The sequence below is a fragment of the Mytilus californianus genome, unplaced genomic scaffold, assembly GCF_021869535.1.
Source record: "Mytilus californianus isolate M0D057914Y unplaced genomic scaffold, xbMytCali1.0.p SCAF_2, whole genome shotgun sequence".
Classification (NCBI taxonomy): Eukaryota; Metazoa; Mollusca; class Bivalvia; order Mytilida; family Mytilidae; genus Mytilus; species Mytilus californianus.
Window position 1 is genome coordinate 109,644,461 of NW_026262668.1, and position 24,417 is coordinate 109,668,877.

The 24,417-nt window shown below is 35.0% G+C and overlaps 2 protein-coding genes across 4 annotated transcripts in view; one reads left to right on the top strand and one right to left on the bottom strand.

The window, feature by feature from the left end:
* Positions 1 to 12,203: 12,203 nt before the first annotated feature.
* On the top strand, positions 12,204 to 13,993 carry LOC127730744 (uncharacterized). The gene is made up of 2 exons (XM_052239275.1): positions 12,204 to 12,519; positions 13,065 to 13,993. The coding sequence occupies exons 1-2, from the start codon at positions 12,288 to 12,290 to the stop codon at positions 13,559 to 13,561; spliced, it is 729 nt and encodes a 242-aa protein (XP_052095235.1). The 5' UTR covers positions 12,204 to 12,287; the 3' UTR covers positions 13,562 to 13,993.
* Positions 13,994 to 19,159: 5,166 nt separating this feature from the next.
* The window catches only part of LOC127730737 (torsin-1A-like), a 37,662-nt gene continuing 32,404 nt past the window's right edge, over positions 19,160 to 24,417 (bottom strand). For 2 of the 3 annotated variants that reach the window (XM_052239267.1, XM_052239265.1), the window contains exon 2: positions 19,160 to 20,604. In XM_052239267.1, the coding sequence (XP_052095227.1) occupies positions 19,242 to 20,600 (1,359 nt within the window). In that variant the 5' untranslated portion in view covers positions 20,601 to 20,604 and the 3' untranslated portion in view covers positions 19,160 to 19,241. Of the gene's footprint in view, positions 20,605 to 24,312; positions 24,399 to 24,417 lie in introns of those variants that run through there. The other variant, XM_052239266.1, reaches the window with a different exon arrangement.

Consider the following 24,417-nt stretch of genomic DNA (forward strand, 5'->3'; position numbering starts at 1 on the left):
TGTCAAGGATCGAATCTATAATTCAGTTTTACAGCTTCAGACTCAGACATTAAATTTTTACCCATCTAACTGGACCAAAACACTACTTTACCTTAAAATGCATGACCCAAATTTTTACATGTCAGGCGTATACGTAGTTGAAATTAAACAAGAAAAATGGGACTCTTTGTTTAAATTTTGTGTTTACGTTTTAATAATTACAAGAGTTATAGTTTTTACTTTAAATTATTTACTGAAAATTTTTAGCTGCAAATTTTTTAAAAATTATTCCTGTCTTAGTGCTTCATATATCTGTTTTTAGTGTTAGCAAGATACATGTATATGCTAGAGTAAATGTGGTGCTGTTTTATTACTATTTATATGCATGCTGCATGCCTTGTTTTATCTGTTATTGCATATGTTTTTATATTCGGCGAAAAGCTCATTAGAGCATATGTTTGTCAAATATGCCGAATCCAAATAAAGTTTTACTTACTTACTTACTTACCGCAGTTGTTTCCTATTCTGACATCGGACTCGGACTTCTCATATACTGAGTTTTACTGTGCGTACTGTTGTGCGTTTGTTTTCACTACATTGGCTAGAGGTATAGGGGGAGGGTTGAGATCTCAAAAAACATGTTTAACCCCGCCGCATTTTTGCGCCTGTCCCAAGTCAGGAGCCTCTGGCCTTTGTTAGTCTTGTATCATTTTTAATTTTAGTTTCCTGTGTATAATTTGGAGTTTAGTATGACGTCCATTATCACTGAACTAGTATACATATTTGTTTAGGGGACAGCTGAAGGACGCCTCCGGGTGCGGGAGTTTCTCGCTGCATTGAAGACCCATTGGTGGCCTTCGGCTGTTGTCTGCTCTATGGTCGGGTCGTTGTCTCTTTGACACATTCCCCATTTCCATTCTCAATTTTATTACTTACTTTTGTTAGAGAAGGTAAAAAAGGTCAAATAGGTATATTTGAATTGTTTACATCTGTTTCTATGGGCTTTAAAAGTTTAATGAAGGTGCATAATTTATGATTTTATGCATCTTATATACGTGTTTTTACTTAAATTATAGTATGGAGCTTCGAGATATTTGTAAACTTAAATTACAGACACATTTTCATAAAACTGTCGATTGTGGTAGGTGCAAATGCATGTGGATCTTTTTTGTGCATAAGTATAAAGTCCGCCGAAAAAAATCCAGAGAAAGATAATACATTGATCTTTTCAAAGCATTAAGTTGCATCTCTGCCCCCAACGATAGTTTTTTGAAGAAAAAAAATCCCAAAAATGGGCAATAATTTCAACGAAAAGAGAAAGTCGAGTACACCTTTTTGTGTTCGGGCGTGTTTGAGTTGACTTTTCTGTCTTGAAAACGTATACAGCAAAAATATTTGATACATCATCTAGATTTAGATTCTATTGTTTTTATATATTTAGGCTACAGGTTGATTTAATAACATTTAAAATTCACTGTACTAAAAAATGAAATATATGGGTCAAGTGAAATACCTTTCTAATGAGTCATAACAACAGAGTAGGTGTGTTCGAATAACACATTTTTAATAAAAGTACTTGACGACAGACTTTACAGCTGGATCTTAAGAATGCATAACTTAAAAAAAACTTCAATTTTTGTGTGTGTTATCTAGGATTATTAGTCCTCAACCTCTGAAAATATTTAGTTAGAATTTGTTTAAAAGTTTTTGAACTTTCGAAAATTCCCCCATGACAACCGATCAGACAATAGTTTAAATTGACTAAATGCAGAAAAGTACATTAAATGATGTTCAAAAGCTAGTAGATACATTTGTCTTATAAATTACAACTTGCATATAAGGATCGTTATGGTTTTCAAGAGCTATATTGGAAGCGCGTCATCCCTACAATGGCTTCCATTTTTACGATTGTAAAAAATTAGCTGGCGTAATAGGGAGATAATTTTGACGAAGTAGAATCCTGACTGAAAGTAGTGGCGGATCCAGGTTTGGAACCCCCCTTTTTGACGATCAATGCTTTTGAATGGGAAAATATGTTTGGAACACCCCCTCTTTATCCTGGAGTCGTCTATCCTTGGAATTGGATAGGAATCAGATTTTGAAACTGAATTTACTTTTCTGAAATTAGTCACGAAATGAAAGGTTTTATATGGTTTAGGTACAAGGATATAAGGAGAGATCTATCCACTGTTACTCGACTCGGCTCAATAATATCATTTTCAAACATATATCTAATTTCTTGTTAAAGTTGTCTTTTTGACATTGAAACATCTTTTTTATTTCTATTGTGTCATAGATCAAACTTATTCGTTCAGTGTATATTTACTTGTTTTTGAGTATTGTCTTTTTGATCGAGTTAAGCCATTTCAACTGATATTTTATTGTGTGTCTTTTTATGTTGTAATGTTATACCACTGTTTCAGGTTAGGGGGAAGGTTGGCGCTTGTTAAAACGTTTAAACCCGCTGCACTTTTATGCACCTGTCCTAAGTCAGGAGCCTGTTGTTCAGTGGTTGTCGTTTGTTGGTGTGGTCCATAAGTGTTTCTCGTTTCTCGTTTTTTATATAGATTAGACCGTTGGTTTTCCTGTTTGAATTGTTTTACACTCGTCTTTTTGGTGGCCCTTTATAGCTTGCTGTTCGGTGTGAGCCAAGGCTCCGTGTTGAAGGCCGTAGTTTGACCTATAATTTTTTTTACTTTTTACACATTGTGACTTGGATGGATAGTTGTCTCATTGGCACTCATACCACATCTTCTTGTTTATATTGTCTCATTAAATCAAGTTTTAGTGGATTGAGCCGGTAAGGATGATGCTTAATTGGAGAAGCATCACCTACATCAACATCATGACAAACAGCAGTTGTTTTGTTTGGCACATCTGGAAAAAGATTTTTAAAAGAAAATACCAAAGTTTTCAATTTTTCTCTGCGATCAAAAGTCAGATGGGCAAGTTTTGAGTCCAAATTTGACAAAATTTCTGGATTTTTCAATCTAACTGTCTCCTCCATAGTCTTAGAATCAAAAGGTGGTTCAATTATATCTGGTTTGTCATGATCGTTCTCCAATTTAACCATGGCTAAAGTGGCAACTGGTTTACTCTCACCTTCAGTAGTACGTACAAAATATGGTTTTAACATCTTAATGTGACACACCCTATTTTGTTTGCGCCGACCTGGAGTTTTTACAATATAATTCAAATCATTGATTTTACTCTATTGTATAAGGACCACAGTATTTAGCCTGTACAGGATGTCTAGGGACTGGCAAAAATACAAGTACCTTTTCACCAGGCCCAACAACTCTGTCCCTGGCATCTTTATCATACCATATTTTCATTTTATTCTGAACAGTTTTTAAGTTTTTCTGAGCAATTTAACAAGCAGTATACAATTTTTCTTTAAATCTAGATACATAGTCTAGAAAACTCAAGTAAGTGTGTTCAGTAAGCCATTTTTCCTTAACCAATTTCAAAGGTCCCCTTACAATGTGACCAAAAACCAACTCAAATGGGATAAAACCAAGGGATTCTTGAACAGCCTCTCCGACCGCAAAAAGTAGAAAGGGAACACCATCATCCCAGTCCCTGTCAAATTGAAGACAAAAAGTTCTAATCATGTTCTTCAATGTTTGATGAAAACGCTCTAAGGCACCTTGAGATTCTGAATGATAAGCACCCGACCTATACTGAGAAATCCCTAACTGGTTAACGACCTGCTGAAATAAACGTGACATGAATTTTGAACCCTGGTCGGACTGTATAGACTTAGGAAGTCCTACTAACGTAAACAATTTGATAAGAGCTTTGACAATAGTTGGTGTCTTGATATTCCTTAACGGAATAGCTTTAGGAAAGCGAGTGGATGTACACATGATTGCCAATAAATATGCATTTCCAGTCTTGGTCTTTGGTAAAGATCCAACACAATCAATTAGTACTCGACTGAAACGTTCTTCAAAGGCTGGAATTAGCAGAAGTGGTGCTGGTGGTATTTTCTGGTTAGGCTTACCAACAACCTGGCTTATATGGCATGATTTGCAGTATGCTGTGACATCATTTCTAAGTCTGGGTCAGTAGAAATGTTGTAAGATCTTAAGGCAAGTCTTCCTTATACCTAAATGTCCAGCCAACCAATCATTTCTTGGCTATAGACTTTAGGCACCACCACTTGGTATACCACTCTCCATTCCTCCTCTGGGGTAGCATCAGGGGCCCTCCACTTTCTCATTAAAATGCCGTCTTGCTGATAGTAACATTCGGCCAATTTGTCTTCCTCCTCCTGTGGTTGAGCTCTCTTGCGGAGCTGAAGAACCTCAGGGTCTTTATTTTGCTCTTCCACAAACTTTCTTTTGTCTAATATATGGCTGTTCACGTCTAGCCATGGCATAATTACATGTTTGTTAGTACTAGGTGGTCTTATTGTGGCCTTTTCTGAGCCACAGGAATCGTCAATATCGACAATGTCGACAAGGAAAGTGTCAGAAAGGTCCATATAATCATACTTGTCTTCTTGTAAATCCTCATTTTGTTGTTTTCTTGCCACCGCCCTAGTAACAACACAAGCTGGATACAGTTCAGCATAAATCTTCAGGTGATTTAACATTCACCACCGGTTCACTGGTACTGGTCCAGTAATCAAATCTGACTTCAAATAAATACGATGCAGGGAAACATCTATAAAACCTAACTCCACACCTTGTAACAAAACGGAGGCACCAACGGAAGTCGCCTCGGACAAAGCAGGGGAACATCTATACAACCTAAGGCTTAAATTAAAATATTGTTTGTTTGCAGTTTACCGACCGACCCTCGAAAATCCGCCCGACTGTGAAAATTTTATTGCTTTTAATTTGAAGAAATTATTTTTATTTTTCTATTGACGCAATCAGGAACTTCTAGTCGTTTCCGGAATTGATTTAAAGTCTGGGTCGATTTACACGTTTCAAGTTCGGTTTTTCTTACCTTCTTGTCAAGCGTACATGGGACCGTTTAATAATAAAGTACATGGAGATTGTCTACAGGTATCGATGAAGACATGGAGGAGTACTTTGCGCTGTCGTTTTCTGTCAATTTTAAAACAAATAACAACCAAAAAAGTTTAATAGTAAACTGTTTATACAGATTCAGACAGATATCATTGACGATTTGAGAACGCATGATGCAGCGGATATTCATAAAACCGACACGATAACCGTTTCAAATTATTATCTCAAACAGATCGGGTACAGAATCTCTTGAGCCTGACTTTATGGAACCAATATCAGTGGTTAAACAATTTGACAGCAGCCTGAAGTATGCCATAGTTTCTATAAAACGTTGTAAAGACAACAAGGATGAAACCACTTCTCCATGACTTCATGGATACCTGTAAACACGCCAGGAAGGGCGCATTTGAAATTTATAATCGATAGACACTGCCAAATCTATAAGAAGCCACAGAAACTACACAAAGATGAAAAGAAAATGAATGGTTGGCTTGTAAAAATAAATATACTTTCTCTATGTTAAATCTATCTTCTATTGCAATGAGTATGCTCCTTTAGGATAAGGGGAGCTACCCCACTCATTGCAATTCTTCTCCCTCTTACAATATTAAATATACCCAAACAGTGTGGCTTGTGTGAATTGAATTAAAACATGTCCTTAGGAGCTATGCTGCCATTTTTTTATGCAGTCAAAACATTTCAGTACAGACCATTTACTTTTAAAGGGGTGCTATTGATTTCACCCTGAAGTCTTTAAGATTTTTTTTTGGATTTAATTAAAGCCTGATCACATCAACATATCTTTCAAAATATAACCTTATTACATATAATTAAATATTGTTAGATTTATGAAAACAGTCCGATGTCAAATATATTTTTTCAAGTTTTTTTTTTTTTCAATTGAGAAAGATTCAATGGTTAATTTTTTTTATTGATAACACTCTTACATTGTCTTATGAATCTTTGATATCTACATTTTCCTAATGAAAATACTCTACTCATGAAAACTTTCTAGTAAAGAAGCATATATGTCAGTGAACAATTTCTTTAAAACAATTCTAGTCATTCCTTGTTTATAAGATCTTATAAGTGTTCCAGTACTAGTATTTAATAATGTCATAAATTGGATAATCACACCATGTTATAGTTTCAATTTTGGTTGAAAAGTTTTTATCTGAAAATGCCTGTTCATTTCATGTTGGTTTTCAGTGTTTGTTGTTTTAAAAAAAATTTCTTCACAAGAAACTTGGTTTGTGTAACTGCTTGTTTAAACTTCATTTTGGCTGATAAAATAAAATATTTTTCCTACCTACCGACCCTTCAGTCTAAAGGTACAGTCGGAAAACTGCAAACAAACATATTTTTAAGGTTGGCCTAACTCCACACCTTGTAACAAAACGGAGGCACCAACGGAAGTCTCCTCGGACAAAGGAGGGGGACATCTATAAAACCTAACTCCACACCATGTAACAAAACGGAGGCACCAACGGAAGTCTCCTCGGACAAAGGAGGGGAACATCTATACAACCTAACTCCACACCTTGTAACAAAACGGAGGCACCAACGGAAGTCTCCTCGGACAAAGGAGGGGAACATCTATAAAACCTAACTCCACACCTTGTAACAAAACGGAGGCACCAACGGAAGTCTCCTCAGACAAAGGAGGGGAACCAGGGCGTAGCTAGGTATCAAATAAACTGTAGGCACAAATTGCGGCAGGGGGTCTGGGGACTGCTGAAGGCCCCCAGCAGGTCCTAAAGTGCCTCAGTCAATATACTTCTTTCAGGTCAATATATCCTTGTATCGACCTCATACCAAGGCTATAATTGTATAATATTATTGATTCGTATATTTTAAATGTTTTGATTCGTTCAGGGATAGTCACATGTTAAACTATATTTTCGAAGGTAGATAGAAAACGGCGGGTAGCAAAAAGCATATTGCTCGGTTATTATTAGAATATCTAAAAACCGATATACTTTGTGACGTCATGTAATGAATTTCATGATATTTTTTAAAAGTTTTTATAAAAAAATATCTATTATCGATCATTTGAAGAAGAAAAAAATCTTCAAAAACATAAGATGTAAAAAAAAACAAACATAAAAAATAAATGAAATAATATGTTGTTATCATAGGGGCATATTTTTTTTAAATGCACGTAGACGATTAACGGGCTATATATCTGATCTGTAGTCAAGTCCCTATGGGTGTTTGATAGTAGGGGCATATATTGATTTTAAAATGTACGTAGACGATTAACGGGCTATATATCTGACCTGTAGTCAAGTCCCTATGGTTGTTATTGTCTAGGAGACAATATGATATCTATAAATTTCGAACAAAATTAAATGACGATTTTGATACAAATATGGTCGGAAATCAATAATATAACAATTATAGCCTATGTATGAGGTCAATACAGGATATATCGACCTAAAGAAGTATATTGACCTCGGAATTCGTCCTCAGCCAATATACTTCTTTCAGGTCAATATATCCTTGTATCGACCTCATACAAAGGCTATAATTGTATATTATATATAGAATAATACATGGCAAAATCCGTATCGCATGCTGTATTACCACGAGAAACCAATATCAGTCCCGAGGGCCGAAGGTCCCGAGTGCTGATATTGGTCGAGTGGTGATACAGCATGCGATACGGATTTTGTCATGTATTATTCTGTTTATCATATATTTAAATAGAATCAGATTAATGTGATATACGTTTTTTTTAAATCGTCCGAAAATATAACAAACAAAAGAACATAAGGATTTTCCTGTATTTTTCCAGCTGACTTAGTTTTTTTTTATAGACTTCCTTATTTGCTTAATATCCACATTTTAATGTCCCCTACAACCTTATTTCATGCTCAATATAGAGCTATGAAACTGGCAAATAATATACTTTAAGACCATGTATTTAAAAGCATTCACTAAGAATAGTGTCAACTGTTCCCTCCTGTAGAATACAACCCAACTTCCCAATATTTGTTGTTAAGTTTAATCATTATACTACAATCTGAACTCATTTGTATACATAAATATGGACAACAATGTTACCAAGTATCATCTATTCAAAGATTATTAACAGACAAACAGGGGATTCCTATATACACAGTCATTGGACAAAAGTGAGTTCCCACTAAAAAACTTATTGTATCTATTTTATAAAAATCGCTTACAAAGTGACTGGGTAATATTTTTTATGAAAAATATCGATTTTAGTTGAAATGATATGACATTTCTTGAGTGGGAACTCACTTTTTTCCTATGCCAGGAAATACAGCAACTGGACGTCAAAGGTCAAACGTTGACGTCATTTGATTTATGACGTCACGCCAGGTATGCGATACGGATTTAGCTATGCGATACGGGTTTAGCTATGCGATACGTGGTATGCGATACAGGGTAGGTGATACAGTCAGGAAAAAAGAACCTTTAATGGCTTTATTATATATACAAAATTGCTGTATTTTGTACTAAATATATGATAAATTCATATACCTCACGTAGATGTGTTTGATGTGACATGACGTCATACAGATAAGCGGTTTGACATGATGTCATACAGATTAGGTGTTTGATGACTGCAATCGATGACGTGACGTCATACAGATTAAAGGTGTGATAAAGCCCCCAATTTCTGTTACGGCCAGAAATCACCTTTAAATTGTAGCCAACGAAAGACAAAAATCAATAATAAAATTTAACAAGATTTATTATACACAAGTTTACAAGAAATATTACACAAATAGAAATGTCAACTTTACTGTTAAAATATATTTCCGATCCTTTGTCTTTCCTTAACTGTAACGGAAAAGTTCCAATAAGTTCACAATCTAGTATGATGTAGTTAACGTAAATGAACGTGTCAATCAAACAACTCCAGAGATCTTCTGAAAATCCAAGTATATTAATGACTATCTGTCTACTTTCGGTGTTTGTATATACAGTTGTCACGGAAACTTCTAGAACACTGTAGAAGAGAAAGTCATAGAAAATTGTAGAAGGGAAACTTCTAGAATATCGTAGGAGTTTAAATTACGCATCGTTGATTATGATCATTCCGGAATTATTATGTAAGTCAAATAGAAAGTTCTAATCATTCCATCAGTATCTATGATTGTTCCAGTGATTTTTAAACTGCACAATTATAACATTATTTTGTAAACAACTATAACCCAATTATATAAACATTATAAGGCCACACAAAACAGAATAGAGATAAGAAGATGTGGTATGAGTGCCAATGAGACAACTCTCCATCCAAGTCAAAATTTATAAAGTAAACCATAATAGGTCAAAGTACGGTCTTCAACACGGAGCCTTGGTTCACACCGAACAGCAAGCTATAAAGGGCCTGAAAAATTACTAGTGTAAAACCATTCAAACGGGAAAACAGGTTCATAAGTGTTTCTCGTTTCTCGTTTTTTTATATAGATTAGACCGTTGGCTTTCCCGTTTGAATGGTTTTACACTAGTAATTTGTGGGACCCTTTATAGCTTGCTGTACGGTGTGAGCCAATGCTCCGTGTTGAAGATCGTACTTTGACCTATAATGGTTTACTTTTATAAATTGTGATAGATAGAGAGTTGTCTCATTGGCACTCATACCACATCTTCTTATATCTATTAACCGGTAATCCACATTAACGACGTCTAAAAGCTATTCATTATGATATATTATGAAAGTATCGGATTACTGGCGAAACAATTCTTATGATTCAAAAAGTGGCGTCCGAAACATTGATAAAATCCATTGTCTATTAATGGGGACGGGGGTACCCACTTTCCATCCCTGAGTCTCGAAAGTTATTTAATCCTAGGAATTATAGACTCTGCTTTAATACATAGCTATTGGATAGTACTACATTGGGATACCGTTAGTATCGGATACCTGGGGTAGGCATTCTTAAAGGCCGACAAATTTCTTCCGGAACATAGAAAAAAGTCATATTCTATAAAATGGGGATTAGGGGTACTCACTTTCCAACCGTAGTCTCGGCAGTTCTTTAATCCTAGGTATTATAGACTCTGCTTTGATAAATAGCTATTGGGTAGTACTACATTGGGATAGTATCGGATACCCGGGGTAAGCATTCTTAGGGGCCGAAAGGGGATATTGTACACATGTTTTATTGTCGGTTTTCGATATTAAGATGATTCACTAATCAACATTTTTAACTAACAATTGAGGTTTGGATGATGAGTTAATATTACAGATATTTTTTTGTGATTACACATGGTAATCCGGGGAAAGCTATTGTTGGATTTGTTTCCTTTCGTAAAATCATTATATACTGACGGGCTTTAAAAACGCAACACACATTGATTGATCCTCATATACTAATATTCATGCTTACTTCTTTCTGTTTAGAAAAAATCAATATCAGACTTACCCGAGGTTATTGAACATACCGGATTATTGAAGTCGCACGAATTTCTTAAAGCGAAATTTGAAACCCATAAATGATTTTTTAAGGTTTTTTCTTCGTGAAACAATTCTTTCAATCCAAACCCACACTTAAATCAGTGTAAAAATGTTGCATCTCCATATTGCTGAGACTGAGCAATGAAAATCTGAATCAGCCCACAAGAATATTGCAAGCAGGAAAACGTGAACGTGCTGTAACCAGACAATTTCACGTCAGAAACTCGTCTTACTGTCTTTCAAACAACGATACAGGCAGACGGGATTTGTTGATGACCATCAAAGACCAGATCAATATGTAGTGACAACGCCACGTCAATAGAATTTGATAACGCAACGTCATTTGCGAGACATGTTTATTACAGCCGCAACGTCAACTGCTAATCAAGTCGCCGAATGCCAGGGCAGACAGATTCATGCCATTAATGTTTCCCATATACTGAAATGCAAAGAATCGACTGCAGAAAAACATTTAAAGCCCTAAAGTTTAAACCGTATAATTGCCAAAACACACTGTAATGGGTGAGACAAAGGCGTCAGAAAGTACAAAACAGAATCAAAATATGCCCAACAGAATTGGTTGACCTTTCCGACATTAATTTTGGCGTTGGTTACATGCAGTCATTGCCTTCGACGGTGTCACGTCCATTGATAAGGGGGAAACCAGGGTTTCAGTGCGTACCACATGATTTGAACATTAAAAATGACGTAATCAATTAAACTTTCGAACTGCAAACATTTTTTAGACAATGAAGTAATGAATAAAATTTGTATTCATACATTTTGTTCAACAAAAATTGCATATTTGAAAATGGGAATTAAAAAGAATAATCTAGTGTTGCGTTTCTACCGTCGGTCAGTATAGTTAGTTGAAGTTGGTATGAGGGAGCTTATCGTGTGTAGGCTGGAGAAAATTAATGTCTGTAAGATATCATACACTGATATTTACCCTTCCAAAAATGGAAAAGATGCTTACATACTTGTTCTTTGATTAGTTGACAGTGGCGGATCCAGAACTTTTAGTAAAGGGGGGGGGGGGGGGGGGGGGGCGCTGACTGACCTAAGGGGGGCCCGCTCCAGTCACGCTTCAGTGATTCCCTATATAATCAACCAAATTTTTACCACGAAAGGGGGGCCCGGGCCCCCCAGCCCCCCCCCCCCCCCCCCCCCCCCCCCGGATCCGCCTATGGTTGATATTTTACATTGGCAATCATACCACATGGGCATCATACCTAATTTCCATATTTTTATAATAAAAGATATCTTACAGTAAATGTCCTCTTTAATCCGAGATAAACAAGACACATCATGCAGATTTTACACTGGGCCGCTTTCTAATATCACAAGTGTTGTCAAATATTTGAGGTGTCGAACTAATGAGGTGTTTGACGAACATTTCATTTTGTTTTCTCTTTATTGACTTTATCAATTGGAGTTTTATTTCACATTTCTATACAAAATTATACTAAATGCGATAATAACTGCAGTGCCCCTCGGTAAATAAAATCTTAATGTATGAACATTTTTAATCAACTTATATTTACAAAGGGGCGGAATGACCTTTTTTTCAGGACGTCGGGATTGAGCCTTTTAATCGCGTAAAGTCGGGAGTAGCCAATTTTAAATTAACAGTTCGCTTTTTAAAACTCAGTAGTTCTGATCTATTCTCGAAATTTCCTTTACCACAAAATCTTAAAATAACATATATTCACCTTGAACTTGAATTAGTTATTTGCGTTATTTATATTTTTAGAAACTGGTATTTTTTCTAGAGCTTTCGAGTGTCCATCTTTCACACTATATATAAGTCCCCAAAACGATGTCTGAAAAATACCGTGCACACCATAATATTAGCTCCAGACTTTCAGCTAAGTACAATAAGCAAAAAAATGGCGTTCATCCCAGTGCTTTGGAACCGCTTCAATCAAATGCAGCCTGATTCTGATGACATGTTCCACTTTATGGACGACTGGGAGCCTATGTCCGTAGGCTTGGGATATGGCCGCCCCCTGACGAGTAGAAGACGCAGACCTGAGACTTCACTGGCGGATAGAAAGTGGACCTACAGCGTGAAGATTGGAGACTTCGATGCACAGCATGTCAAAGTGAAAGTTGAGGACGGTAAGTTTTTTTTTCATTACCTTAAACGATTATATTAACATAAGGACATGTGGTATGGTTGCCAATGAAACAACTATCACCAATTAGACTAGCTGCGGAACTGTAGCTCATAGGTTCTCATGATATTTTTGACAATTTACAGGCAATATGGTTATCACAGGCGCTCATTTAAAGTAAATGTTTTTTTAGTATTTTGACATATTTTCCCCACTTTTTAACGCATTTTTGCAATTATCTTCACTTTTAAAAACAAATATATTAAAAGAGGGTCAACATTTTTTTAAGCGTAAAGATAATTGCAAGAATACATTTAAAAGTGGGAAAATAAGTTAAAGTACTAAAGAAATTCAGAAATTTTACTCTAATTGAAAAAAGGGGGATCCATACCCCGAGCGCTTGTGGTGTGTTGCCCGTTACGACGTGTGTTGAAATTATGATAATTTTATAATTTTGTAATATACACCTTTCAACCCAATCACCTACGTTGTTACGTACCATTTTATCACTATCACACAGGTTTTTTTTTCTCTCCGACTACTTTTCAGGTAAAGTACTTGTTCATGCTAAGTACACAGATGGTAATAATGAATGGGGAGATACTGTTGAACGAAAGCGGACAGTCAAGGTTCCCGAGAATGTTGATGCTGAAAAAATTCACAGCTTCATGAGATCAGATGGAACTCTGGTATTGGAAGCCCCGTACCATCATCCAGAGGAGAGACAACTCCAAGTTGTCACAGTACCACATGCAGGTGGTGCATTAGTGTCAAGTGATAGTCACAGCAACTTGATGAAATTCAGTGTTGAAAATTTTCGACCAGAGGAGGTTAAAGTATCTTGCAAAGATGGAATGTTGACAGCCCAAGGAGAACGAAAGAGGTCTGAAGATGGTCTTGAAGTTCGTGAGTCGTTCTGGCGTCAGATGACAGTTCCAAGGTCTGTGGATGGAAAGAACATTGAATGCTTTAGAGATGACGAAGGGAATCTTACTATCCGTGCACCAATGGCTGAAGATGTTGAAATGGAACAAGCCAAAAAGTAAATTCAGATTGACTCTCAGTTTTACTTCTATTTTGTCATCTTCACAATTCCAGGCTGAAGACTGGAAATTGGAACTTATACATACTCTAAATGTCAATATCATTGTTTTTGAAAGGCAAATATGAAAACATAGCATAATTTCTTGTTTGTACAATTATGATATAACTATCAAATCATTCAATTTTGTATACATTTAGTTTGCTTCAAAAAAGAGGATTGATTATTATTCTATATGATAATTTAGCTTTTTAACGTTATTTGAAGCTAATGATGCAGAAATCACAATTCGCTTGTTTGACAATCATGTTATATATATAATTGACTAATTTGTTTAATGTTGCATAATTTTTAGTTCACTTTAAAAAAGAGAACAAATATGATATTTTGTATTTTTGTTGTTGTCAGTGATAGACATTAAATAATCGAAACAATATATTTTATCAGTTATTAATCATGTTCAGGTAAACAACCACACAAAAAAGACACACATATGGAGAAAATACAGAAAATCCCAGAAAGAATGTTAAAAAAAATTAAGAAATCTGAATGGGAATGCATCAATTTAACTATAAATTGAAAGTATATATAAACAATATTTGAGTATCGCCCCTAAAAAAGCAGGCCAACTGATAACACACAGGAAAGAAAAGGCTGAACTACTTCATGCTACAGTCATGCTTCAGTGATTCCCTATATAATCAACCAAATTTTTCCCACGAAAAGGGGGGGGGGGGGCGGGCCCTTCAGCCCCCCCCCCCCCCCCTGGATCCGCCTATGGAAAAAATGTCAAAGAACTATATAGGTAAGTCGACCCAGACAACAAACCAAATATAGTACTCAGAGAATGTGCCGAAAACCTGGCACCAAGTCGAACAAACAGACAAATGAGAGTTGCAGGGAGAATTTTCAATTTTAGACTGCTGCAAGACTTAGAATTGGGCCCATACTATATATTTCTCTGTCACACACATGATCTCTTGATGCGGTAAAATCACAAGGCCTACTATTTTCAGACGACCGCCTACTTTACAAGGACATCAACTCCTAAAAAGACAACAACATCAACCTCATACAAGACTTGACGGCCAAAAACTAGGGTATGAAATTTAATGTAATAATTGGCTATATTATGTCTATTTTAAAACAAAACATCAAGTAAATTTTACCAACTCAGTGAACATTGTCATTTGGTCTCTTGTGGAGAGTTGTCTCATTGGCAATCATACCACATCTTCTTATTCCTATATATACTAGAACAGGTAAACACGAACCCATACCTCGGACTCTATATGTCATCTAACGACCTAAAATGGAGAACACACATAGCAAACACAAGCAAAAAAGCAAGTTCAACTCTTGGTTTCCTTAGGCACAATCTACAATTGCCCTAAAAGAATCCATATATCTAGGAAGGTCAATCATGGAATATGGAGCTATAGGCTTATAGGACCCATACACATCAAAATCCAGGGAAAGTTTAGTTTTTTAAATGTTTTTATGTTATATATTTGTGTAAATCCAGCCATGCATAAAAAAAATGATTGCGCGCAGTTTTGTCTGTAATGTGTATAGTTTAGGTGTAAACACGACCATTTTTGCCAAAAGGTTTAATATGATGATCGAACCTTAAAATCCGAACATTGTAAATTACATGAATTATAAAATTAAAAGCTATCATGTCTTTTCATCGGGGTTGGCTTTTGGTAGAGAGGTTTTATATCTATATCTGTTATTATTGCTGCATAGTCAGATATTCCTGGTATACTGGTGGAAGACTTAAATACCAGTAAAGCATTTTTAGTAATTAGTAGGTTCAATGGGGGTTTCTCTCTCATGAAAGTTCTTCATTAATTTGTTGATATTTCGATTATGGTTTTTTGTATATCTCGGTCCTGGGATTAAGAGTTGACTGTTAGGTTGTTCCATTCAATTTCTGGACAGAAAGAGTTGCAACCTTAGTTTTAGTATAAGTGCATACTTAGTAATTCAATCATTTTTAGAACATGAAAATGTACAGAAAAAATGTACAGTAAAAATGTACAAGTTTAATCATGCCAATAAACAAGCAACGGCTATTGAGCAGATGGTATTATCAGGGACTTATAGTTCTCCTGCAGAGGTACAATCAGGGACTAGCAGACCGCTAACAGTTGTTCGATCAGTAACATACAGTCCACTGGTAGTGCTTCAATTGAAAACTAACAGCCCACTAGCTGTGGTATCAACAGGAACTAATAGTTCACTGGCAGTGGTACCAACAGAAACTAACAGTCCATTTGCAGTAGCCCAACTAGGGATTTACAGTCCATTAGAAATGGTACTATCGAGGACTTACAGTCTACTATCAGTATCACCACAAGGTACTAACAGTCCAATAGCAGTGGTACCATCAGGGAATAACAGTCAACTAGCAGCGGTATCTTCAGAAATTAACAGTCCACTAACTGTGGTACCATTAGGAACTAACCATCAAACTTCAGTGGTACCATCAGTTACTAAGAGTCCACTAGCAGTGGTATAATAAGGAACTAACAGTCCACTTGCAAATGGTACCATCAGGGATTTACAGTCCACTTGCAATGGTACCATCAGGGATTTACAGTCCACTTGCAATTGTTATCTCAATGGTACCATCAGGGACAAACAGTCCACCACCAGTAGTACCATTAGGAACAAACAGTCCACTAGCAATCACCAGTAATGGTACCATCAGGGACCAACAATCCACCAGCAGTGGTACATTAACAACAAACAGTCCACTAGCAGTGATACCATCAGAGAGTAAAAAAAAAGTTTTTGTTGATCTTGTATTGCTCATCATTTTTTCAGTTTGCAGTTTCTCTCTATCATTTTTAGTTTACACAAAAGGGTAAAACAATCGTCATTTAAGGGCAATCACTCCTATTAAGAGTGGCAAAACTTGAAATATTTGATCTTGTCTTGGTGATCGTTTTTGCTTTTAAAACTAAAATTGTCTGTCTATCTTTTATAGCTTTTATGATAATAGGTAGAAACGGAAAAATAGGTAAAAATAGTCATTAAAGAACAATAACTCCAATAATGTCAATTGATAAGTTCGGCCATTTGGCTTATTTGTAGACCTTGTCTTGCTAATCACTTTTGCTAATTCAAGTTTTTATCAGTCTATTATAGTTTTTAGGATATGGGGTAAAACGCCCCAAAAAATGTAACAAGAGTGCACACGCTGAAATATCTCGCCTTCTTTACTAATCATTGATATTATGTTGATAGTCCTAAATATAAAGCTTTATTATACCCCACGCAACGAGTTGCGGAGGGTATAATGTTTTTGACCCGTCCGTCCGTCTGTCCGTCCGTCAGTCCGTCAGTCCTGTTTCTTGTCATCGAAACTCCTCTCAAACCACACAACAGAATTTCACGAAACCTTTTTAGATAATAAGGCCATACTATGTAGTTGTGCATATCGACAGGAAATTACGATTCAATTCTTTTTCAAGGAGTTACGCCCCTTTGAACTTATTTACTTTAATGTACTACTGCAACAGTTTGTCATCGCAACTCCTCTCAAACCACACAACAGAAATTCATGAAACCTTTTCAGACAATAAGGACATACTACGTAGATGTGCATATCGACAGGAAATTACGATTCCATTGTTTTTCTAGGAGTTACGCCCCTTTGAACTTATTTGCCCAATATACTACTGCAACCTTTTGTCATCGCAACTCCTCTCAAACCACACAACAGAATTTCATGAAACCTTTTCAGATAATAAGGACATACTACGTAGATGTGCATATCGACAGGAAATTACGATTCCATTGTTTTTCCAGGAGTTACGCCCCTTTGAACTTATTTGCCCAATATACTACTGCAACCTTTTGTCATCGCAACTCCTCTCAAACCACACAACAGAATTTCATGAAACCTTTTCAGATAATAAGGACATACTACGTAGATGTGCATATTGACAGGAAATTACGATTCAATTTTTTTCCAGGAGTTACGCCCCTTTGAACTTATTTGCCCAATAAACTACTGCAACCTTTTGTCATCGCAACTCCTCTCAAACCACACCACAGAATTTCATGAAACTGTGTAGATAATAAGGACATACTATGTAGATGTGCATATTGACAGGAAATTATGATTCAATTTTTTTTTCTGATACAATTTTTTTTTCTTACACTTATTTTATTTCTCCAATGACAATGTGGGGATGTGGGGTATGTGAGCGCGCTCACTAAGGTTCTTTAATTACAACTGTCACATAAACTTAACATTAACCAATGAACCATGAAAATGAGGTCAAGGTCAGATGAACCATGCTAGGTAGGCATATACAGCTAACAATTCTTCCGTACAACAAATATAGTTGACCTATTGCTTATAGTTTAAGAAAAACAGACCAAAACACAAAAACTTAACACTGAGCAATGAACCTTGAAAAAGAGGTCAAGGTCAAATAAAACCTGCGTGACTGACATATAGATCATAAAATATTTCCATACACCAAATATAGTTGAACTATTGCATATACAATGTAGTACTAGAAAAAAAGACCAAAACTCAAAAACTTGACTTTGACCACTGAACCATGAAAATGAGGTCAAGGTCAGATGACACCTGCCAGCTAGACATGTACACCTTACAATCATTCCATACAACAAATATAGTAGACCTATTGCATACAGTATAAGAAAAACAGACCAAAACACAAAATCTTAACTATAACCACTGAACCATGAAAATGAGGTCAAGGTCAGATGACACCTGCCAGTTGGACATGTACACCTTACAGTCCTTCCATACACCGAATATGCTAGACCTATTGCTTCTAGTATCTGAGATATGGACTTGACCACCAAAATGAGGTCTAGGTCAAGTGAAAACTGTCTGACGGGCATGAGGAACATGCAAGGTACGCACATACCAAATATAGTTATCCTATTACTTATAATAAGAGAGAATTTAACATTACAAAAAATCTTAACTTTTTTTTCAAGTAGTCATTGAACCATGAAAATGAGGTCAAGGACATTGGACATGTGACTGACGGAAACTTCGTAACATGAGGCATCCATATACAAAGTATAAAGCATCTAGATCTTCCACCTTCTAAAATATAAAGCTTTTAAGAAGTTAGCTAATGCCGCCGCCGGATCACTATCCCTATGTTGAGCTTTCAGCGACAGAAGTCGCAGGCTCGACAAAAATCATCATTCAAGCGCAATAACTACAATAAGTAGTTGTCTGACAATTTTGGCCATGTTGACTTATTTGTAGATCTTGTCATGCTGATCGTTTTTGCTAAAGAGTTTTAGAGAAGAGGATTTTTTAAAATGAAAATGGGTCAGTGGAAAATAGTCATTTCATACTTTCATCTTTGAAATACCCTTATATCAAAGTAGTGCACTTGCAAGAATTTTGTGCAGAGGAGTGAGTCACTTATAGTTTGCCCTCAAAGTAAGAAAAAGAAATTCCAACAATTCTTTTTTGTTTTTTTGAAAAATCAAAGAATACTGCATGTTTTCCATCTGTTGTGCCTATTACAAGCAAACAAAAAATCCCTCGTCCTCCTAAATCAGTCACTGAATCATAAATTTCAAATGCAAATAAATTCATCATGTTTAATAAACAGACATTAAACATTTTATGCTGTACATTGTACATATACATATAGTTTTATTACAGAAATTTAAATATGAATATCCACTTTGTCTGAAACCCTTTTACATCCTGTCAAAGAGTAAGGAACATGATCTTCAACTGGCTGAATATAATGCATTTCTTCAGAGATACTGTTAATTAACTCTGTGGTAGGTTGTCTCCCCTTTTTGATTACATCTTTTTCAATGCACTGGTGCACATGATATTTATTAAGTGGAAGAAAGGGAACAAATGTATGAATCAAACCCTGCTGATTGAAATCTTTATACCACTCATCACTGGAATCATCATCAGTCAAAACAGGGAGAATTTCCTCAAAAGTGATATCATTTCGATTTTTCCCAGATTTCATTTCTGTAAAAAGGTAATTATTAATTTGATGACCTCTAGAATTGCTTAAGAATAAAAATATAATCCATGTTTTCTCCATTTCAATTCTCTGAATATCTTTCATCACAGAAAGGAGTCCATCAAGGAGACCAGGCGTTGCTTTGTCCATTTCATCAAAAACAAACATATTAACATAACACAAAGTTATGTTTCCTTTCACCCATTTCTGAATATTTATTTTATATTCCTCGTCCTGTGATTTATGAGGAAAATGAAGAGGAATAAGGAAAGTTGTCACTCTAGCATTATCAAAGCCATAAAGCAATTGTTTGGTCACAAAATTTTTGCCAACTCCTGTCCAACCATGAAAAGAAAAAACGAGAGGGTTGGATGACAATTTTGTGTCATTCTGCATTCGCAAGGAAATATTTCTAAGTGTTGTTGTCAAAGCATGTTTGGCAATATGCTGACCAAAAACATTTTCATCAAACACCTGTTCAAATTTATCTACATCCATATGTATATGACATTTCTGATGAATTAGTATGAACGTTGAAAGGAGTGCAAATAAAACTGCCAGGAACAACCATCCATAAAATTTTCTTCGTACATCATACTGATTTCCTGATTTTCGTCTGTTTACACGTTTTTCCCTTGGCGACAACTCTTTACTTTTAGATCTAGATTTCTTTTTGTCTAATGATGATTTCATAAGTTTATTTGATTCTGAGAGAAGAGTGTTCAAATTTTCATCTTTATGTAAAATGCTTTTATTTTCTTCTGGACTCTTTTTTGATGCTATAAGTGGTCTCATTTGTAATGGCTTTACTGACTGTCTTGTCTGTTGAAAATACTTGGCCTCACTTTCATATGGAGATGAAGTTGCTATAGTAGCACTCATATTATGGAAAGAAAAGTTATTAACATTAGAAGCAAAATATGATCTGTCATGTGATGAGTCCACATCCATATCAGAATTACTGTTGTCATGGAATCCTTGAAAGGAACTTCTATTTCTGCTTCCTTCTGGAGACATCTCCATAGGTTCTTCATCCATATTCCTGGAACAAAATTCAATACAGAAGATTACATCTTTTTGTATTAATTCATTAGAATTAGACAGTAAAGGTTTTGAAGTTGACAATATGAACAATGTTACCATTTCAAATGAAACAAGAGGCTGTCGAGTGACAGCAAACCGGATTTTCCTGCAGAGGTTGAACCCTGAACAGTTGAGCAAGTATGGACACAACATTTAAGCTTAAAACAGCTCTGAATTTGGATTGTGATTGAATATTTATAAAAGATTATTATCTAATTAATAATGAAAATGATATTTGCAAATCTGAACCCCAAACAGGATCATATAAAAATTAAACATTAACACACACACAACAAAAATAAAATACCACATAACAACTGTGACATCTACCTTCATAACACACATGACTTAAAAAAAATAGTTATAAAGAAATTTTGATGTTATCATTACTGGTTCATGGAATAAGTTTGAGTTATTTCCCTTTGAACAGAAATATGGTTTAACATAGTACTTTAACATTAGATATGATTTCACTAAAAATAGTTCTCTAAAAGTAGATATGATGTAACACAATGTATATCTATTTTCAAATTATAATCAAATATAATTAATAGTTCCAAATATTTTTTCTTTCATTTGTCACAAACTAATATAGATCTGCAACTTATCTATCAACTTTATCTACAGAATGTAATGTAATGAATTACATCTTTTAATAAAAATATATTATTATCTTATTAAAGGAGTTTACTTCCTAAAAAATTTATATATATATAGCATTCAGAAAATTAGTTTATACAGAATAACAAACAAACCTACCACAAAATTCTTCAAACAATTTACCAAAGAAAAGAAAAAAAAATCAAAAATGTCATTTATCATTAATCATGATTAATACAATGTCTTTTAAACATCTTTTAAAAAATGAGTTATTTCCCTTTGTACAGAAATTGATTAATTCATCAAAAATTGAATTCTTGGGAAAGGGCTGAACTGAACAACGAAAAAAGCTAAAATCATGAAAATTGAACTTGACCTTCATTTAGTCACAGGAAACAACAAAGCATTTTCATGTAAATGAACGGACACTGTTTGGCAGCCGCCCGCCCGCCCGCCGTACATCCCCGAATCAATAACCGATTTTTACTTCGAAAATCCGGTTAAAAAGTGTCCCCATTCAGTGATTATTGTTTGTTTATTGTTTTGTACTTAAACAGACTGTTAGTTTTCTCGTTTGAATTGTTTTACATTTGTCATTTTGGGGCCTTTTATAGGTTACTAATTGGTATGGGCTTTTCTCAGTGTTGAAGGCTGTATGGTGACCTATAGTTGTAAACTTCTATGTCATTTGGTTTCTGGTAGAGAGTTGAGACTTTTGTCGCATTTGCAATCATACCACATCTTCTTATTTTCATAAACCATGTTTTACATCCTTTTACTTTAGTCCCAAGTGGATAGTTGTCTCATTGGCAATCATACCACATCTCCCTACATGTATTTTCATATCAATATTGAACGAAGGGAGAATCAATATCATGGAAACATTGTTCTGTGTGTATACACACCAATTTATCATTGTGAACGTCATGCATGTAGAGCCTCAGGTAGCCATCTTGATTCTATTTTTTTAGTTAAAACTCAATAAAATAAGGCCATGCTTGCTTTATTATCTGTGTCCACACACAATGTAGGTACAGACTTTTAGCTTAGGTTTAAAAACGCCCCCATTTATATATTGCAGTTTGGCAAAAGTATTACCCATACATTCAAATTAAAACCTTTTTATTTACTTCTAAGCTATCAAACACACTATCATAATTACTGTAAATTCAGAAATAATGAGTCCATTTATTATTGTGATGAGTGAGCAATTGGCAAAAAATGTGATGACATTGATTGTTGAGATTTCAGAAAATGCTGCATACAAATAATATCATTTTATTTTATGCAAAGCTTATCCTGTCAAAATTTATTTGCAATTAAAACAGGCTATTATTTCAACTTGGAATTATTTTTAACTATGGAATTTGCATAATTTCTTGTGCTTGAAATTTTTAATAAATTCCATGTTTATTCTGTATTATAATGTTTTGAGCATTGCATAACACTTTCCATACAATGTATTTTGTAAAGATAGTGTTGTGTGCAGCACAGTACATTCTGTTGAAAATGTGCACTCTTCTTTGTAATAGAAAGTGTTATGCGCCACACAGAACATTAAAATACAGAATAAACATGGAATTTATTAAAATTTTCAAGCACAAGAAATTATGCAAATTCCATAATTAAAAATAATTCCAAGTTGAAATAATAGCCTGTTAATAATTAAAACATTGCAAAATTCTCTAATTTACAGTCGATGTGAATGGACTCTTCAACTTGTGTCAATAAAAATTAAACAGATAAGGAGCAGTGTACAGTGTTTACAAAGAAGTGTCATCATTCCAGAACAAAATATTTGAAAAGTGTCAAAAATATACATATGACCACATTCTGCATAAATTGGTTAAGTTTATTAAACATGTTAAAGCGAAAAAATTGCTAATTTAAAATAACAACTGTAAATTCCGAAGTTTTTGGGATGTTTTTAATATAAGGCAGACTGTGTGAAGGAGGATAAACTCCGTATAAATAACTTTTAAAAACTGATTTTTGCAAAATTCACTATCATTAAAAAACAATCGATAACTTTTGAGAAGCATGTACCCTACATCATGTACACAATTGGCTTCTTGACGGAGGGCTGAACAATAAACGATTCTTCACCAAATTGCAAAAATGAAGGCTTATTATTAATCGTCATGAATTCTTGAAACAAAAATCTGTCGGATTGATCAGGTGACTTTCCCTAGACATGCTAGAGAGTTTTGCTAAATAGCTGGATCTGCACCAGAACCATTTGATTTATATATTTTAAAAAACAGTGTTAAAGTGTCATGTGACAATTTGAATAACTGCATTTCTGATCTGGAGATATTCTTATCCACTATTGGATTGTGTCTGAACCAAACAGTCTGCCAAGGATTTCGAGCAAAATTTATTTAATTTTGTTAAAATATGACTTAAAATGAACCAATTCTATCTGATGATGTAAAAAAAATTTATGGAAAATGTAAGCATGGGATTGCAATTATAAATTTATGCAAGAACTTTTCAATTTTAATCTTTTCTGTACCTTCGGAAGACTAAAACAATTACGAGAAATATTCTATTTGTGTTACATTGCGGATATCACAAAATCAGATGATGCGCGATATCACTGGCCGCGCAGACGCAGGGGATTCAACTGTAATCCAAAAGGAATAAGTAAAATGCATGATGGTAACAAACTACTAGTGTGTAACATAAATAATGTCCTCCATAAAATACTGTCCGCTAGACAAAATTTTATAGAAAAGACAATATTTCATTATGAAAAAGTGTCCTTCTCGCTCCGCTCGGCGAAAATATAAGTTTGCGCTCCCCAACGTAAAATCCTGGATCCGCAATTATGCTTTTGATTATTGTATAAATCATTATAATCATATGTAGTTTTTTTAAGATTGCTCAGCTCTGATAAATACATGGGCATATAATTTGTCCATTATTGCCAATATTGGTTAAATAAACGTGTCATTCACACACACACAATCAATGTGCCACATCCCGAGGTTTTTATCGTTTCATAGGTGAAAATGAAACGAATATAACTAAAGATTTAGTTTTCACATACAGAGTTAGTAAATACCTAATAACACCAATAGACACTGCCTGACAGATAGAATAGTATACAGTTTTGTTCCCGCCGTAGTTAAGTGAAAGTGAAAGCGGAAGTCTAACTAAAGGGGGCGTA

Bases quoted from the DNA above. Each gene is read 5' to 3' on its own strand.
- LOC127730744 (XM_052239275.1), top strand. From the start codon at position 12,288: ATGGCGTTCATCCCAGTGCTTTGGAACCGCTTCAATCAAATGCAGCCT. The intron at 12,520-13,064 runs GTAAGTTTTTTT...ACTACTTTTCAG, and splicing joins CAAAGTGAAAGTTGAGGACG to GTAAAGTACTTGTTCATGCT.